The sequence below is a fragment of the Engraulis encrasicolus genome, chromosome 15 (genome assembly GCF_034702125.1).
Source record: "Engraulis encrasicolus isolate BLACKSEA-1 chromosome 15, IST_EnEncr_1.0, whole genome shotgun sequence".
Classification (NCBI taxonomy): Eukaryota; Metazoa; Chordata; class Actinopteri; order Clupeiformes; family Engraulidae; genus Engraulis; species Engraulis encrasicolus.
In genome coordinates, this window is record NC_085871.1 from 10,940,743 (window position 1) to 10,960,742 (window position 20,000).

Sequence of the window (20,000 nt, forward strand, 5' to 3'; positions counted from 1 at the left end):
GTAGTCACGAAGCTTGCCGCCCTCCCCTTCATCTCATTCATTCCTAATTGATCCAGGTGCATTCCCTCAGTTGATAATCTTTCTTCCCAGTGATTGGCCACACAGCTTCGGCACGCCTTTTAAATTCTAACCACTTCCTCTCAGCTGTATGCTGCTCGGTTTTTGCTACCCACCGCCTGCTCCACCTTGTCGTGTATGATGGGACATGTTCTCTGTCACGTCGCTTGGCTCTGTTCATGGGGGGTTATCTGTCACCCTGTCCTGCTGGGATGAGAATTCCCTAAACTGCTGCTGCCCCCTGACTCAATGCTTTTCCATGCTGCTCATGGAAATAGGGGGGTTCCTCCGAACAGAGCTATACCGCCAAATGGAATTCATAATTTCAATAAAATAAATTTCATTTATATTCTTCTCTTGCGTTTCTTGACTGAAATGGTTCGGACATAAATGGGCGTTATTCGTCCTAGCAAGGCTAGAACACTTCTCTTTGAAAAATACCCACACAGGGACGGCCTCCTCACCTCTTCTTCTTCTTCTTCTCCTTCTTGCGTAGCTTCTGCAGGTCCTTCTTGGCGATCTCCAGGATCTCCGAGGTCTCCTTCTCAGGGAGGAGCGCGGGGGAGAAGGGGGAGGAGGAGGTGCCAGGTGGCCCGTAGAGGGAGGTGCGGGTGGAGGCGCGCGTCAGGTTACGCCGGAGGCTCTCGCTCATCGCCTCGCTCTCCAGCAGTTTAGCTCTGTTGACCAATCAGAGGGGAGGATACAACAGGAAACAGGTCAGAGGTAGGAATGCAAACAATTACTACAATCGACTTTTAATCAACTTTGGGTGGTGGTGGGGATATAGTGGTAGTTAATCAGCTCAATCATAAGAAGCAAGTCATATCATCAACAGCTTCATTCTAATATTTTAACCATTGTTGTTACTGTTTATTCTTGCATTTAGCTTCTGTGGCTCCCGTATTTTAGCTTGAATATGTGACTGTAGAGCACTATGGAGTTTCCTTACTTCCTTACAATGACATCACGGGTAATATTGATATCAAGATTCGACCAATGAGGTTGCAGGATATTAACAACATTATGCAAGTGTAACTGAGGTGTTCCCGCGCCGCCCCCTCGGGGTCTCAAACTCGCCACCATCTAGTCAACACATCGGTTCGGGTACGGGAGTCACAGCACGATAACGCTGAGCTAAAGGCCCAGTCCAATAGCTCAGCGCTACCAATTTGTATGAGGCTTTGGAAGGGAGGTTTACTAACGTTCCATGCCACACTGTGCTAGCTGGCCTCCTTTACACAAAGTAGAATAAAAAAAACGTATTTTCTGCGCACATGATAGACAATGCTTGGGTCTGATTAAATACTATAGCTTACCGTAGCTCCTCGATCTCTTTGATGTAGTTCTGGATCATGTTCCCGATCTCCTCACTCCCTTCACCTACAACAGAAAAAGACAAAAAAGATATTTAATTTTACTATTTGTGGCTGAGAAACTGCAAGTAGTGTGTGCTGGTTGTCTCTCTGTCTGCATGCACCTTTATATACGTGTGTGTGTGTGTGTGTGTGTGTGTGTGTGTGTGTGTGTGTGTGTGTGTGTGTGTGTGTGTGTGTGTGTGTGTGTGTGTGTGTGTGTGTGTGTGTGTGTGTGTGTGTGTGTGTGTGTGTGTGTGTGTGTGTCCCTTATTATCTTTGCTTGAATGCCTGACTGGACTGCTACTGTAAGCTAAGAAGTCTACTGATGATAGTGTGTGTGTGTGTGTGTGTGTGTGTGTGTGTGTGTGTGTGTGTGTGTGTGTGTGTGTGTGTGTGTGTGTGTGTGTGTGTGTGTGTGTGTGTGTGTGTGTGTGTGTGTGTGTGTGTGTGTGTGTGTGTGTGTGTGTGTTACTTACCGACTTTGCTGAGTGCCTGGCTGGCCTGTTGGCTGAGCAGGTTGGTGAGTCTGGTTCTCTGGGCGTCAATGGTCTCCTGCATGGCCTTGACTCTCATGCGCAGGTTACTGTTCTCCGTCTGCAGCATGGCGTTCTCATGGACCATGTCATTAACACTCTCCAGACCGTCCTCTCCTACCATACGCTTACCCTGTGGGGAGAGAGAGAGAGAGAGAGAGAGAGAGAGAGAGAGAGAGAGAGAGAGAGAGAGAGAGAGAGAGAGAGAGAGAGAGAGAGAGAGAGAGAGAGAGATATTAACATACAGAATGACATGCATGTGCCCCATGTCATTTACAATGTCCTCTCTCACCATGCGCTTACCACAGACAAAAGCATGTCAGATGAATACACACAATAACAGGAATTTGCATCGTCACTCACACTCGCCAGATTGTCCTCTTCCACGATGCAGCATGCTTACCCTACACACCTGTGCAGTGTGCGCATTATCACTGAGTCGTGCATAATGTTGTTTCCCCAAAAGCTATAATTTACTCAAACCATTTGTTACCCCAGAGCTCAAATAAAATCTAGCTGTTCTGTCTGTTTCCCACATTCCTATTCATCTCTGTCCCGAGGGCTGATATCTGCTGGCTGCCTTGGTCCTGGCTCACCACCACCCTTCCCCTCTGTTTAAAAAAATAATCTATTTTCCTTTACTTTCCTTCTTTTCTCAATCCCTCTTTCTCTTCCCCTTTCTGCCTCCCTCCACCTCTCTCTCCATCCAGCCCCCTCTCTCCCCTTACCGTCTTGTACTTCATGAGTTCCATCTGCAGTATGGCGATCTCGGTCCTGAGAGCTGATATCTGCTGGCTGGCGTGGTCCTGGTTCACTACCACCATTGTAGCCCTCTCCCTTCCTCTTTCTCACTCTATCAATCCCTTCATCCATCCATCCATTTTTCCTTCATCCATCCAATATCCCTCTCTCTCTCTGCTTACCATAAAAAAAATCTTGGGGAGGGGACAACAGACCCCGTGGAAGTTTTAAAGGGGATGGTGGGGTGTAGGGTCAAGGTGGAGTTCGCATATTACAAATTGGTGAATGATGTAGATTCTTTTTTGGGAATTTGGGGATTGGGAGGACTGTTGTGTGAGGTGGATGAGGAGGAGAGGTTGGTGTTGAGGCTGTAAGGAGGGAACTGGTTTGGTTTTGTTTTTGTTTTTGTTTTTCTTTGCTTTGCTTAAAAAAATGATGATGTTCTGACGGCTTTGTAAAAATTTGAATCTTTGGTCCAATAAAGGACTTTTTAAACCTCTCTGCTTACCGTCTTGTACTCCATGAGTTCCATCTGTAGTCGTGCGATCTCGGTCCTCAGTGCTGATATCTGCTGGCTGGCGCGGTCCTGGTTCACCACTATCTTGTTCTTGATGTTGCGTGCCCGGTTGGCGTACTTCAGACTGTTGAGCGTCTCCATGAAGTCCCGATCAGAGGGGCTGATGCAGGCTATCATCACCGTCTGACTGTGAGGAGGAAAGCAGGGCAGCACCCACGGTTGATTAAACACAAGCACACTGAAATTAACCCCTTAGCACAGAGCCTATGTTATAACCTTACGGTCACCAAAATTGTAACGACTTTGTCTAATCTGTTACTTAAGGCTCTCTGTACTGTCATTGCAATGTTGTTATCATGTAGTTGAGTATTTTCAGCAAATAGAGAATAGGCCCGCCGTCAACCCCATCTCCAGTAAGAGGCTACAGGCTAGATTTCTTATACATTTGCATCCGAACCAAGAGGTCTGATTGTGAAGGTGGAGGCAGACGGCACAATGATAGGTGATGGTCTTTTTGACTTTATTTATGATAGGACAGTGAAGGTGGTGACAGGAAGCGAGTGGGGAGAGAGAGACGGCGAAGGGCCGGCAAAGGACCCGGGCCGCGAATCGAACCCGGGCCGCGAATCGAACCCGGGCCGCGAATCGAACCCGGGTCAGCCGCATGGTGGACGAGTGCCCTACCGTTTCCCCACGGCAGGGCCGGAATCAGTATTTCAAAGTATCTTTTTTAGTATGAGATCATGATCTTAGTTATAGGGTACGTGTTTTATGACAATGTTTACAATATCTGCTAATCATCTGAAAGATGCATACAATCATCACCATCTGACTGCAATGTTGGAAGCAAAGGCACAATGATCAACTAGTTATGGAATTACTACTTAAAATAGGCAACTATCATCTGATTAGTAATGGACTACTTAAATGTTTTACAATATCAAATCATTATCAAATCAGTGAATTGGGGCATCATGATTACACAACATTGCACTCTAATACTACTATATGATTAAGGTGTTTGGGTGCATACCTAAACCAAATGTAGCTCTATAAACGAATGGTTTATTGGATAATCAATCACACAGTCATTTCAATTACATTTACAGTTTGGCAAATGTTGAAGTAATCAGTACACCTCCCCCAAATAAACAAACAAACAAATACATTTATTAGGATTCTTAGGATTACATTTACACGTTTGCACAGCCTTGAGGTCACCAGGTCACCATCCCCCTCCCAATTCTAAAACCCCAAGTGGACTGCTGCAATATGGTCCGTATCTGTAGGGAACAGTAGCCCGCAGTGACCCGCGTGTTTGAGTAGTGCTACATGTCCATTCCACACATTGCTGGCATACACACATGGCACTCTGTACCAGTCTCCACGACTCCATGCCCCCCTTCCATCCTTTTTGAAAACATTCTAACATTCTACACATTTCTGCCATGTACACATGCACATGGTGACAGAGGCACTCAATGGCGGTGCCCACGAGCCCATGATGCCCCCTCTTACCCCACCATGCCTTGTGGTTTTTCAACGTTTCAGTTAACATAACCTCAGGTCAACTTCATTTAAATTTAAAATGAAATTAACAAATTAAAAGTAAATAAATAAACAAATTATCTAAAAGTCAATCTCCCCTCAAATTGCCCAGAGTCAAGAATAAAGCAAAAATAGAATACATAGTAAAACAAAAATCTACATCCATGTGTTTGGATAGAATACATGCCCAATTGCCCATTCTAGACATTCTACACATTGCTGGCATACACACATGCACATGGCAGCAGACAAGCTTGGTGCCAATCACCACCACCACCACCACCCCGTGCCCTCTACATCTGACCCCCCCCCCCCCCCCAATGCCCAATAGGCTTCACCTGTTGCCCCCATGCAGTCTGAGATGCCTACTTCCTCTGAGGGCGTCTCACTCATTTAATATAATGTAGTAGTTTGGAGGTTGGCTATGTTAGTACATGGGTCAATGACGCTTTAGTAGCGGCACACGTCACGGTGGTGCGACCACAGCCAATGGCACTATTGTATGGATTCAATGATTGGCTTTCGGTGGATTCATTTAGTGGATCGTAATCATTGCAGCAGAGAGAGTAGAGAGAGAGAGGTTCCAATGGCCCGTTGTTTCCGGGTTCTATTATTGCAAGGGGGAGGGAGGGGAAATCCCCCTTTAGGCAGACCTAAGGACTGTTCTATTCAATGCTAGGTGTATTATGACACGCCCCTTTAGGCAGACCGGAACCTGTTCATGTTAGGTGCCCATAGCAACCTATTGCATTGGCATATCTCTATATACTTAAAGAATCTCTGATTGCAGTGCATTAATTACCAAATTTACTAATTCGTTTATAGGCATTAGCCGTGGTTGTGTTTTTGAGCCCCCTCCCTCCAAAACACCATTATTGACCCACATAGCCATTCTACTGTATACACAGACCACTTGGTGCCAGGTCCACCACCCCCTGCCCCCCCCTCCCGTCTGACCCGGCGATGCCCCCGGGGATGCCTCCTCACCTGTTCCCTCCCAGGGAGTCCTGCAGTAGTCTGGTGAGCTTGGAGTCTCGGTAGGGAACATGAGTTGAACGCTTGCTGCGGTCACCCAGGGCACTGATCACATTTCCCAGGGCCAGCTGGAGAACAAGCACATGCAGACACACACACACACACACACACACACACACACACACACACACACACACACACACACACACACACACACACACACACACACACACACACACACACACACACACACACACACACACACACACACACACACACACACACACAGTGACAACACCTGTTAGTTTTGGCATTTTCTATAGACTTGTACTACCCATTGCTGACAGCAGGGGGCAGCCTTGCTCCAGCAGCGCTGCTTGGCAACAGGTGGATTTGAGGCGCTGGTGTGGAATGACAGACTGGCCAGAGAAGAGAGTTGGTTGCCGAGGCAACGACTGGCTCAGTCCCTCAACACGCCACCCCCCACCCGTCCAGCCCCAACACCCGGACCCCATGGCGGATTCTGTTACCCAGAACACATTGGTACTGTGTGTGTGTGTGTGTGTGTGTGTGTGTGTGTGTGTGTGTGTGTGTGTGTGTGTGTGTGTGTGTGTGTGTGTGTGTGTGTGTGTGTGTGTGTGTGTGTGTGTGTGTGTCCGTGTCCGTGTCCGTGTGTATGCGTTTGTGTGTGTGTATGTGTACATTAAATCACTGAAGCTGTCGACTGGGTGCACTTCACTTTTCCCCGAAGTGCCTTTCCTACTAAAGACAAGTCACACGCATCAAAAGAAAACTTGCAGAATCAAATTGTTTCCCCTCTGCAATCATTTGATACCCTGGAGATTTGGGTGGTGTCTCAAATTAAACGTCTGGAAATGGTGTTATGATACACTTTATCGCACGAAGAAAGAAATGTCCGGAGGCCTCCTTTCTCGTTCAGAAAGTAAAAGACCAGCCTACAAACCCGGCGCTTAGAATATTTTTTTTGAATTACATGAAGTAAGAGAACTGACATAATGACACACTGCACCTCACTCTATAATAACAAACATGACTATCACTCTCTTTGAATCAACGTGCACATACAGCACATCCCTATATGATAACATATCATCAGAGAGAGTAGAGACAGAGAGGTTCCATTGGCCCATTGTTTCCGGGTCTATTATTGCAAGGGGGAGGGGGGGAAATCCTCCTTTAGGCAGACCTAAGGACTGTTCTATTCAATGCTAGGAGCATTATGACACGCCACTTTAGGCAGACAGGAACCTGGTCATGTTAGGTGCCCATAGCAACCTATTATGTTGGCATATCTCTATACTTAAAGAATCTCCGATATCATTTTCCATGTGTGTCGTCTTGCAGCGAGGGTCATTCTTTTTCAAATAACTGACATGATGACAAATTACACCATACTGTATTCTACAATAACAAAACATAACTATCACTCTATTTGATTCGTTCAACGCGCATTATTTCATGATTACATATCATTGCTTTATGCTCACCATCTCCTCTTTCAAGTGAGACGTTCTTGGCTTTGAGTTGAGATGGATTAACAAATGGATGCTCTGGGTGCCCTGAAGTGCCACGGAGGTGCCTGTCTAAAGTGTCACGTGTGGAAAACCAAACACGGCAGGGCCAGCTCAGCAGCACCCTACTGGCTTCAAATGATGAATACTATACTTGGAGGACCCAGGGGTAAAAGAGTGATGAAGGAGTAATTAATTCCCCCCACATGACAACTGGCAAAGATTCTCAACATGGTAAGCAAGATAAATTGTTCTATGCTTCGCCAATGCAACAAAGTGAGATCAATTCTGCTCTCCCCTGCTAGTCTCTTAAAAGGCAATAGATATAGCATCTTAGAACCTCATGTCATATTTAATGGGCAGTCATGGGTAAGTGCCGGTTAGGGCATCAGAATTGTAGCCTAAAGGTTGCCGGTTCGACTCCTGACACGGTAGGTTGGTGGGGGGAGTTATTAACCAGTGCATCCTCCTCCACGACTGAGGTACCCTGAGCATGGTACCGTCCCGCTGCACGGCTCCCTTGCAGTGCTGCCCCTTTGCACGGGTGAGGCATAAATGTCCATGTACAGTTACCATTATCATTTCCCATTCAGAGTATTTTTGGGAACCACGGGGTAAATAAATAAGTGTGGGTAGTTTATCATGCGCTTGAAGCCCCCATCATCCAGAGCCTCTATTATAGCCTCTATTCCTGTTATGGTAAGAATGGTTATTACCATTCTTAATCTGTTACTTAAGACTCTTGTCACAGTTTTGATGTTATGATGTAATTGAGCTTTTTCAGCAAATAGTGTGTGAAATCGCTTGCAATCCCATCTGCATGAGGGGCTAGCGGTGTAGGTTTGGCACTGCTTTTTTAGAGTTACATAAATTGACGTTTTGACGTTAGCATCTCTTCATCAGAGTCAAAATCAACCATTTTAACTCTGAAGACATGGTAGCGTTGAAATGTTAGGGACTGCTCTACATAAAAGCATTAAGTAATCTTCCACATCTGAAATGCTCTGGTGACTATCTTTCCTACTTTGGACTCAGTCCTTTCCTGTGAAGCACCAGAAAATAAAGAACAGGAGGGCAGAGGAAGCCTGATTGCTTTGACCTAGGCGCCTGGAGCGACATAGGCTCTGCATTCAGGCTCTTGAGATTTTAGGTTTTTTAATTAAAAATCTGGGTATGCAAGAGCTGAATGAACACATGTTAATATAAAAATTAGGGTTCTAGCTTTTAAATAAAACTTATTTTATGTTTTGATGTGCTTCAGAGGTTGAGATATATAGGTTTAAATAGGCAGAGCACAACTTTTCCCAAATAGGCATTCAGTAGACGTTTTTTTGCAGGTGCCTTAGGCTAAAATGGGTTAAACAGTAAACAAGATTGTAGTCACACCTTGTACTGTTCAGCACAAGGAACTGTGTTGCGTAGTGCTGAACAGTTCATGTCCACTTTAAATCCGTAAACAGCACTGCATATCCTGTCCAAGCAGTCGCGTTAAGTCGCATTAAGTGTACATATGGGGGTTGTCATGCATGTGCGATCTCAAAATTGGGTGCCAGGCCAAAAAGGATTGGGAACCAGAACAGAACCTGAACACTCTTTGCCCTCATGTAGGGGGATAGGTATAGGGCGGGCTTAAAAGGGGGGGGCATTTTCAACTGGCCACAGTTGATGGAGAGGCCTTGCGCAAGGGGCTAGCAGTTTACATGGAGTGCCTAAAGAGTTGTTATCCCTCATGAAGGGGGAGAAGATTGGGGTGGGGGCAAAGGGGCAGTAGTTTCTCACCAGGCCGCAGTTGATGGAGATGCCCTCTTTGGCCCGGTCTCCCGTGGCGCCGGTCCGCTTCAGCCTCTCCGAGCCGGCCAAGTCCACAAAGTGAAACTTGGCCGTCAGCGTCTCGAACTCGTTCATCTCCGATGAGCCGTTGGCCAGCCGGTTGTCCGTCTCTCCTTCCTGATTGAAGCAAAACGCACACAGAGAGGTTAAAGGTGAAATATGTGAGATTTTCTCTTCTCTTCCCGAGAAGTGGCAATATGATATGGCAGTTATCATGTCAAAGTGAGCGAAGACCTGTGTAGTCCCCTGTACGTATGTCCCTGAATATGCGACACAATTCATACATATTACTGTCAAAATGAAAGGCAATGGGAATATTTCAATTAATGGTGGTGGTAAATATTCATGACAAAAAGACAACAAAAGACATAACATAAACAGAGATGTTGATCATGAACACACAGGAAAAAAACATTCCATTCCATTGTTTGTCCCAACATTGTGGTACTACATTTTTTATTCAATTCAGTTGGGAAAAATTCCAAGTTAAAACTTACAAATGAGGCGCATCAAAACTAACTTGACCCTGATGTCATCCATAATCACCAGTTTCAATGATACAACATATCCAAACGTAATTTAATAATCTGGATCTTTAAGTCCTAAAACCACCAAATCCTTGGACGTTTAATTCCCAGTAAACTTCCTGTTTTGCACGGTCATAGGACCGACCACAGCACATTCCAGAAGACCTTAAGATTCCAAAACAAGGTCAGGATATCGCAAATCCGAAGCAGCACATGGGACACAAGTACGGAATGCCAGAAGAAAAAAAAGGCTATTATCATAGGGGAACAGAAAAGCTATTACCATAGAGGAATCAAAGAATGGAATGAAAACACTAGAACCATTACAAACATTCCAAAACAAAGTCTCCTTCAGGAGTACTATCAGAGTCGTTTAGAATGCATGCCTTTCAGTTGTAGCACAGTGTGTGAAGGCCCATTCAAACCCTTTGTTTGTTTTTCAAAAAACGCCTATACGTAATTCTGTATGTTTTTACCATCAATATCTTCATACCTCCCTTTAACATCTTTAACGTTTACCAAGCCCATTCCAATTCGCTCCGAAAAAATAAAGTAACAAAAACAACAGTAAGCAGTTAGTGATGTCTTCGGAATTTTCTTCATTCTTCATTCTCCATTCAACCTTCTCCTGCCTCACACCTGCACCTGCATTACTGAAGGCCTGTGCACAAGGACTTTTTTTGAACGTCTCAATTTTGTATCAAATTACATATGGAATCAATAGTTTGGACGCCTGAAACACTCCATACGTATCCGTATTTGTGTCACATATGATCTTAGGTTATGAATGAGCCTTCAGAGATGCATGTGAGGGGTGTGACAGATACAGTTATCTTAGAGGCATATGGGAGGTTTATGTAAGGTGTATGCAAGGTATGAAATATGAGTTGTACTGTATACATAAGGTGTGAAGAGGTGTATGTCAGGTGAACTGTATGTGGTGTGTGTGTAGTGTGGCGGTGCGTACTTTGTCTCCTGCGTTGGTGCAGAAACACACATGGCAGAGGTGTGTGCAAGAGGTGCGTGTGACATCTGTGTAACAGGTGTGTGTGTGTGTGTGTGTGTGTGTGTGTGTGTGTGTGTGTGTGTGTGTGTGTGTGTGTGGGTGTGTGTGTGTGTGTGTGTGTGTGTGTGTGTGTGTGTGTGTGTGTGTGTGTGTGTGTGCGCGCGCGTGTGTGTGTGTGTGTGTGTGTACATGTGGGCTGCCTACCTTGTCTTCTGCGTTGGTGCAGACGCGGACCTGGCAGAGGTGTATGGTGAAGATGGCGTGGGATCGGGAACTCTGCACGTTCATCTGGGTGCTCGCCGTGGTGCGGGACAGGGCCCCCAGCTTCAGACACTGGATCATCTGATACACAACACACGCATGCGCGCACACACACAGGCAAACACACACACACACACACACACACACACACACACACACACACACACACACACACACACACACACACACACACACACACACACACACACACACACACACACACACACACACACACACACACAAAGTAAAAAGCAAAGTAAAAAACACAGGCGTTTCACACTTTCACACATGTGAGCTTGCCATTTTGAATAAGGGCAAAGTTCACAAGCCATTTATATAAGTAAGCAAATACATGTAGTATATTTGCCTAAATATGCAGCGAAAAAGAGATATGAGAGAGAGAGAGAGAGAGAGAGAGAGAGAGAGAGAGAGAGAGAGAGAGAGAGAGAGAGAGAGGGAGAGAGAGAGAGAGAGAGAGAGAGAGAGAGAGAGAGAGAGAGAGAGAGAGAGAGAGGGAGAGAGAGAGAGAGAGAGAGAGAGGGAGAGAGAGTGGGGACTGGATAGCAAAAGAAAGAGGAACAAAAGAGAACAAATTTACAATAGGAGGAGCTCACACAATGCTCATTATATAATACTGGAAATTTGATCTACAAAGCGGATTCCAAAAAAGTTGGGACACTTTGTATTTTGTGAATAAAATCAAAATTGTGGCATTTTCAAAACATTCAATATGTTAATAAGGTAGAACATCATATACAGACAACATATCAGTTGTTAAAGTCAAACAGAATTATTGTTTTGAGGTAATTATGTGGTCATTTAAAATTTCACCCTTGCAACAAATCCCAAAAAAGTTGGGACAGGGCCAATAAAATGCTTTTTATATTGGATAAGACTAAACACAACGCAAGGGATGAGACTGAACAGTTAAATATTTTGACTGATGGCATAATTGTATTCAAAAATTAAATCTTTTGATGTGCGAGACATGATTTCAGCAGCTCAACTGATAGGTGTGTTCTTCAACTTGTTTACCTTTTTGTTATGCTTAATATGTGGCATATCCTGACTGCAAGAAAACAATTTTGTGACCTGTTTACTCTTATGATGGAACCACACTGTTGGAACATAGAAGAGATTGACATTTGTCACCGTTATGGGGCAATATCTAAAGGCGGTGCTCCAAAATATAATGCCTTGGTAGCTATGCATGCTGTTTAGTCAAGTCAAGTCAAGTCAAGTTTATTGTCAATTTCTTTACATGCACTGGTCATACAAAGAATTTGAAATTGCGTTTCTTGCTCTCCCATGCAGACATAGACTAATCTAGGTAAGGACATAGACAGTATAGACATAGACAGTACTCATACATGGACATAGACAGTATGGACGTAGACATTGCTCATACAGACATTTAAAGTGCAAGACTGGACAACAGAAGACTTGTAGAGAACATACATTAAGAGGAGGTATTTTGTTGTTCTTTTTTCTAAAAGTCCTTTATAGCGTTCTGACATAGTAATAGTAGCATTTGAAGAAATAAATAATTAAAAAAAGGTTTTTTATTAAATACACCAGCAGCAGTATGTGTGTGTGTGTGTTTGTATGTGTTTTGTGTGCGTGTGTGCGTGTGTGTGTGTGTGTGTGTGTGTGTGTGTGTGTGTGTGTGTGTGTGTGTGTGTGTGTGTGTTTAGTGCAGGTAGAAAGTGCGGTGTGCGTCTGTGTGTGTGTACCTGTGTATGTGTGTGTGTTTGTGTGTGTGTGTGTGTGTATGTGTGTGAGTATGAGTTGTGTGTCAGTGTGTGTATGTTTGGGTTTAGTGCAGAAAGTGCAGTGTGCTTGTGTGTGAGTGTGTGTGTGTGTGTGTGTGTGTGTGTGTGTGTGTGTGTGTGTGTGTGTGTGTGTGTGTGTGTGTGTGTGTGTGTGGTGTGTGTGTGTGTGTGTGTGTGTGCATGTGTATGTTTTGAGTTAGTGCAGGTTGAAAGTTCAGTCACAGATGTAGTAGTGCAGGTGGAATGTTTCAGTCGCAGATATGGTGGTGGGGATGAGGGGGGGGAGCGTTGTCAGTGGCCTGGTGGCTAGAGGCTGACAGTGAAGGGAGAGTGGGTTGAGTGTTCAGTATCTTGATTGCTTGATGCATCGTGCTGCTTGCAAGCCTGGTGGTACGGGAACGGAGGCGCCTGTACCTCTTTCCAGAGGGCAGGAGGCTGAACCGTTTGTGTGCAGGGTGGCTTGTTGTCTTTGATGATCATCAGTGCTTTTCGGGTGAGGCGTGCGGTGTAAATGTCCTGCAGGGAGGAGTGGTACTCCAATGATCTTCTTCGCTGGTGTTCACAACACGCTGGAGTGTCTTCCTGTTTTTCTCCGTGCAGCTTCCTCCCCACACTGTGATGCAGCTGGACACGACGCTCTCTATGGTTCCTCTGTAGAATGTTGTCATGATGGAGGGTGTAGCACTTGCCTTCTTTAGTTTGCGCAAGAAGTAGAGACGCTGATGGGCCTTCTTCGCCAGTGATGTAGTGTTGGTGGTCCAAGAGAGGTCGTCGCTGATGTGCACTCCAAGGAACTTGGTGCTGCTCACTCTCTCCACAGCATCACCGTCGATGGTCAGTGGTGGCAGTTGTTTTGGACCCTCTGAAAGTTGACAACAATCTCCTTGGTCTTGTTGACATTCAGCAGGAGGTTGTTGTCTTTGCACCATCTGGCCAGCAGGTCTACTTCTTCTCTGTAGTGGGTCTCATCGCCCTTAGTGATGAGGCCCACCAGTGTTGTATCATCCGCAAACTTCACTAGATGGTTTAGTGCTGTGGGTCGTTTGTGCAGTCATGTGTCAGCAGCGTGAACAGCAGGGGGCTGAGAACACAACCTTGCGGAGCCCCCGTGCTCAGGGTCAGGGTGCTTGAGGTGTTATTCCCTACCCGTACTGCTTGTGGTCTCTGCATCAGGAAGTCCAGCAGCCAGTTGCAGAGGGAGGTGCTGAAAACCTAGTTTTGTCCAGTTTTCTGATGAGTTGTTGTGGTATTATGGTATTGAATGCTGAGCTGAAGTCAATGAACAGCATTCTCACATATGAGTCTTTATTGTCCAAGTGGGTGAGGGCTGGATGGAGGGCAGAGCAGATTGCATCCTCCCGTGGATCGCTTGGCTCGGTATGCGAACATGTAGGGGTCCAGGGTGGGGGTGTAGGGTGGCTTTGATGTGTGACAGGAACTAGCCGTTCGAAGCACTTCATGATTATGGGCGTCAGTGCTACAGGACGGTAGTCATTGAAGCATGATGGTGATGATTTCTTTGGCACGGGTATGATGGTAGCAGCTTTGAAAAGTGATGGGATGACTGCTTGCTCCAGAGAGATGTTAAAGATGTCTGTGAAGACATCCTTCAGCTCTTCTGCACAATCCTTCAACACTCGGCCAGGTATGTTGTCTGGGCCAGCTGCTTTGCGTGGGTTGATGGTGGCCAGTGTCCTCTTCACACTGGCAGAGGACAGGTACAGGGGTTGATCATGGGGGGGAGGGGGAGTTTCTGTGGATGAGTGTCATTTTGTGCTTCAAAACGGGCAAAGAAACTGTTCAGGTCGTTTAGCAGAGAGGTGTTGTTGTCACAGCTTCGTGGTGCGGGCTTATAGTCCGTGATGGCCTGTATGCCCTGCCACAGGCTCTGTGCATCTCTGCTGTCTTTGAAGTGTGTTGTTATTTTGTCCGAGTATTCCTTTTTTGCTTTCCTGATGCCCTGGGACAGGTTTGCTCTTGCTGCTTTTAGGCCAGCTACGTCTCCTGCTCTGAAGGCTTTGTCTCTGGCCCTCAGCAGTCTGTGAACGTCTCCTGTGAACCATGGCTTCTGGTTGGCTCTGGTGGTGATGCGTTTTATTTCTGTAACATCATCAATGCATTTTGTGATGTAGGAGGTCACAGTGTCTGTGTACTCCTCAATGTCAATGTGGTTGCTGTGGGTGGCAGCTGTTTTGAACATGTCCCAATCTGTGGTTTCAAAGCAGTCTTGTAGTCGTGACACGGATCCCTCTGGCCAAAGTCTGTATTTATCATTCAACATTCATTTGAATGCTCTACATGAGCAAGAAGACCATAACCAAGGCACCTCTGCCCCCATTTACCATCATATATGCTCTCTTTAAGACTGAAAACTAAATCAAGCTGAAGTATGCACTTTCTATATAACCTGGAGGGTGCATGACTCCTAGATTTTAAAAAAGGATGAAATATTTTCCATTCTGTAATCAGAGGACAGTTTCACATGTCTCCTAGGTCCATCTAGAATGAGCTTTCCGCATGCAACACTGTTTAATGTCTGCATCATGTGCATTAATGAAGTGTTGTGTTTATGGTCATTTTTTCGAGAGCTGTCATTGTTGGAGTGTCATAGTTTGCTTATTGACGATGAGTATGTCATGATCTCATAACTCATGCAATGATTACACAGAACTCTATATTACGGAAATAGGCCTTATATGCCTGCAATTTTGATAATTCAATCTTTCTGTGTAATAGATAAATAATTAGCCCCTCAAAATCTTCGCTTCTGAGTGCCACAGCCTCTCTGTGATGGTATTTTATTTGTGCATTCATGTTGGCAGTCAATATAGTTCCTTTTAAAATATTCTTCCTTGTGTTATTTTTAGAATTATCCAACTATTACAACATGTGTTGGCCCTGTCCCAACTTTTTTGAGATTTGTTGCATGGGTCAAATTTGAAATGATAACATAATTACCTCAAAACAATAATTCTGCTTGACTTTAACAACTGATATGTTGTCGGTACATAATGCTCTACCTTATTAACATATTGGATGTTTTGAAAATGCCAGCATTTTTATTTTATTCACAACATACAAAGTGTCCCAACTTTTTTGGAATCCGCTTTGTATTTTAGTCAAGTATGCAAGCAGGGCAGCATGCGCACACACACAGACACACACACACACACCTCTGCCTCTGAGGTGACGCTGCGTGTGGTGACTCCTACGGTGTAGATGCCTCCGGTAGCGTCCTCATGGATGCGGATGTTGGACTTCTGCTTACGGGCCTCCATGTCACGCGTGGAGTCAAACAGGTCTAGCACCTCCTCATTGTACAGCTGCAAACAAGTTAGTCAGACAGCCAGTCAGTCGATCAATCAATCAATCAAGAAAATAAATCAATCAATCAATCAATCAATCAATCAACCAATCGAATGGATAAATGAATAATCTAATTGACAATTGTATGCTCATTCTCAAAAACAAATAAAAATTAGACATAATGAGATACAGTTAGGGCCATAAATATTTGGACATCTGCACAATTTTCATCTTTTTGGCGCTGTACACCATCTCAATGGATTTGAGATGAAACAAATGAGATGTACATTAACAGCAGACTTTCAGCTTTAATAGGAGGGTGTTTGCGTCCAAATCGGGTGAACTGTGAGGGAATTATGACATTTTCTATCAGTGCCTCCCAATTTTTAAGGGACCAAAAGTAATTAGACAGTCTAGTATTTATACATCAAACGTTCAATTTTTAATTATTTGGTTGCAAATACTTTCCAGTCAGCTACAGCCTTTAATTTGCAATCCATAGACATCAATAGACACTGTGTTTTATCCCTGGTGATGCTATAGTGAGCTCTCTATTACAACAGTCTTCAGTTCCTGATTATTCTTAGGGTATTTTCCCTTCAGTTTGGCCTCCAGCAAGTGAAATGCTTGCTCAATGGTACTCAGGTGAGGTGATTGACTGGGCCATTGCATAATATTCCACTTTTTTGGGGGTAGAAATGGCTTAGTGGCTTTCCCATGAAGCTTTGGGTCACTGTCCATCTGCACTGTGAAGCTTTGTCCAATGAGGTCAGAACCATTAGGTTTAATATGACATGATAATATAGCCTGAAAATCTTCAGAATTCATCCTGTGGCTTTTGTCGGTAGTCATCATCATCAATAAATACAAGGGGAAAATCGTATTGACAGATATGCATGCCCATACCATGACACTGCCACCACCATGATTCACTGATTGGGTGGTATGCTTTGAATCATGAGCAGTTCCTTTCCTTCTCTATACTCTTTTCTTCCCATTACTCTTGTACACGATTACTTTTGTCTCCTCTGTCCAAAGGATGTAGCTCAAGACCTATAAAGTCTTTTTTAGACGTTGTTTGGCAAAGCCAAATCTGGTATTGCTGTTTCTGATGCAATCAATTATTTACATCTTTTAGTGAACCCTCTGTATTTCCTATGGTGAAGTGTTCCTGAATGTTCTTGATCTTTTTCTTGATTGTTGCCTTGGACATGTATCCACCGTCCTCTTGGACACTGTTCTACATCTGGCCAACTGCTGGGAGATGGGTTTTTGTTCACCACATACAGAATAATGTCTGTCATTCACAGCATTTGCTTTCCATGTCTGCCAGGTAATTTGGTGTTGCTCTGAAATTTCTTTTTTCCAATATTCTGAACTCTTGAATTGATCACATTCAATGTTTCCCCATCTCTCAAATGGGTTTCTTTTGATTTTTTTCAACCTTATGATGGCTTGCATCACTGATAGTGACAGTTGGACTTAGGATCTCATGGAGATTCCGTAAAAATATATGGAAATGCAAATTAAACAGTTTAAATGAACTCTAGGACCTTTTGTTGACATATTGGTGATGGTGTAGTAAGGGAATAACACACATCTGACTGGAGAATAGCTGAGCAGCCTAATGTCCAATTACTTTTGATCCCTTGAAAAGTGGGCACCACACACAAAAAACGTTGCTATTTCTTTCCTGTTAATGCGATTTGGATTTTAACACCCTCACATTAACGCTAAGAGTCTACAGTTAATGCACATCTTGTTTGTTTTATTTCAAATTCATTGTGGTGGGGTATAGGGTGGAAAAGGATGAGAATTGTGTTGCTGTCCAAATATTTCTGGCCCTAACTGTATATAGCTCAATAGCTGTTTTTTTGTACTGAGAACATCAAATGTGTGACTCGTGACTCGCTAAATGTGTGACGTCCTATGCGTTTTCAGGTACTGGTATCTTATTCTCCAATGAGAGTCTTTGGTTTCCCATATTCTCGCCTATCCCTCCCAGATCTCACTCCCAGTGCCTAGCCAGCCCTCACCCGTCTCCCCATACCATGTTGATGTGTTTAAAGGGCCGTACACACACGTCGCTGCTAGTTACTCGCTCAGCGGATGAAGTCAATAGAATGTCTACGTGTTCCAGCGAGTCTCGCTGGCGAGTAGGCGAGGAGAGTACACGCGATGCGATGTGGGCGGGTTCCGAGATAAAAATATTTTATCTTCGAGCGACGCGAGTTAAGCGAGTAACCAATTGGAATGCAGAATACAGATTATTGACAGGTGACGTTACCCCTGTGGTGTTCTGACCACCCAACTTCTGCACGCCATCACACTTTGGTTAAAAGTGTTGAGGAAAATACATACAGTGTACACCATCAACGACACATATGCATGGTTGTGCACAGCACACGATCAACGTTAAACAGCGTAGGCCTACATTTTGTTTCGTACGGACGTTATTGGCGCGGACAGCGGGAACCATGACAACCAGTAAACAAAATCACCCAGAGCGAGTGGCAAGTAGGCGAGTGAGCAAGTAGCGAGTAAATAGCAGCGACGTGTGTGTACGGGCCTTAAGAGAGGTCAACATTTTAGGCCTATGTAAAACTCAAAGTGAGATTCTTGTCTTGGGCCAAATCGTGCATCATATTGAGAGTTAGTATTTGAGGGCTTGTGAAACTCTCATTTTTATTTTACTGGAAAACTAATTTGAGAAGTCAAATAGCTTTAAGAGACATAACTGGAAATACTTGCTAGGGAGGATATATAATTGAGACATATGTGAGAGCAGCATATTTGTCTTAAGTGAAATTTGGAAAGGAGGCTGCTATGAGAAAGTGTTGAGAATGGGCAGAATGTTCATGCAATGCTCACTATGAGATTTAATTTCTCAGGACGAGAATGACAAAAACACTTTGCTTTTAATAAATGCGCATTTACAGTATGTCTAGGAGATGTACAATATAAGTGACATACAGTAGACAAGATCTCAAGAGAATTTTGCTTTGCTCCGTGGTTTATTGGTTACAGTTCCTGGAGCAATGTGGGGTTAGGTGCCTTGCTCAGGACACCTCAGACATGAAGTGTGGTAGGGAGATGGCGCAAGGGTGGGATTTGAACCTGCAACCCTCTGACCTACAGGCCATGTAATCTCCTATCCACCCCAGCCCTCAGCTGTGCCCCCCCCCCAGCTCAGATCAGCTCAGCTGTGCTACGTGGGGTATTGGTTACAGTTCCTGGAGCTATGTGGGGTTAGGTGCCTTGCTCAAGGGTACCTAAGCCATTAAGCGCGGTAAGGAGGTAGTGGAAGGGTGGGATTTGAACCCGCAACCCGCTGACTCATCGCCCATCCTACCTCTAGGAACTGGGCGTTGATCTTGAACTCGGGCACCGGCTTGCCCTGCTCGATGGCGGCCTGCTTGCGCTGCTCGATGCCCCTGAAGAGGTGCCCCACCGCCCGGGGGATGATGCCCAGCTCCTCCTCACCGATGCTGACGTCAAAACCTGTGCCCATGGTGTAGGTCTTACCAGAACCCGTCTGAAGAGCAGAGGAGGAGGAGGAAGAGGAGAAGGGGGTGGAGGAGGAGGAAGAGGAAGAAAAAGAGGGGGTGGAGGAGGAGGAAGAGGGGGTGGTGGAGGAGGAAGAGGAAGAAAAAGAGGAGGAAAAGGGGGTGAAGGAGGAGGAAGAGGTGGGGGAGGAAGAGGGGGTGGTGGTGGAGGAAGAGGGGGAGAAGGAGGAATGAAGGAGGAATTAGAAAAAAAGTAGGAAAAAAGGATGAGAAATAAGGAGAGAGAGGAAAGTTAAGAAGATTGATATGGAGGGTGATGATGAAGGAGGATGAGGAGTAGATGGAGGAGGAAAAGGAGGAGGAAGAATGTGGAAAGCAGAGAAAAAGGAGAGAAAAAGAAGAGAATGTTACATTATCTTACACTATATCATGTTATATTATATTGCATTACATGACACTGCACAGACACTTTCATCCATAAAAAGTCATAAACGAGCCACAAATGTCTGGAAAAATACAGAGTGTGAGCATAGA

At 44.8% G+C, this 20,000-nt stretch overlaps 1 protein-coding gene across 2 annotated transcripts in view; it reads right to left on the reverse strand.

Moving 5' to 3' along the window:
* LOC134463768 (kinesin-like protein KIF21A) overlaps positions 1-20,000 on the reverse strand; it is a 53,628-nt gene that overhangs the window by 26,907 nt on the left and 6,721 nt on the right. For both annotated transcript variants that reach the window (XM_063217031.1, XM_063217030.1), the window contains exons 2-10: positions 19,313-19,495; positions 15,828-15,977; positions 10,826-10,963; positions 9,038-9,205; positions 5,739-5,854; positions 3,195-3,390; positions 1,889-2,078; positions 1,374-1,437; positions 522-734 (exon numbers count right to left, since the gene is read on the reverse strand). In XM_063217031.1, coding sequence (XP_063073101.1) covers positions 522-734; positions 1,374-1,437; positions 1,889-2,078; positions 3,195-3,390; positions 5,739-5,854; positions 9,038-9,205; positions 10,826-10,963; positions 15,828-15,977; positions 19,313-19,495 — 1,418 coding nt within the window. The remainder of the gene's footprint in view (positions 1-521; positions 735-1,373; positions 1,438-1,888; positions 2,079-3,194; positions 3,391-5,738; positions 5,855-9,037; positions 9,206-10,825; positions 10,964-15,827; positions 15,978-19,312; positions 19,496-20,000) is intronic.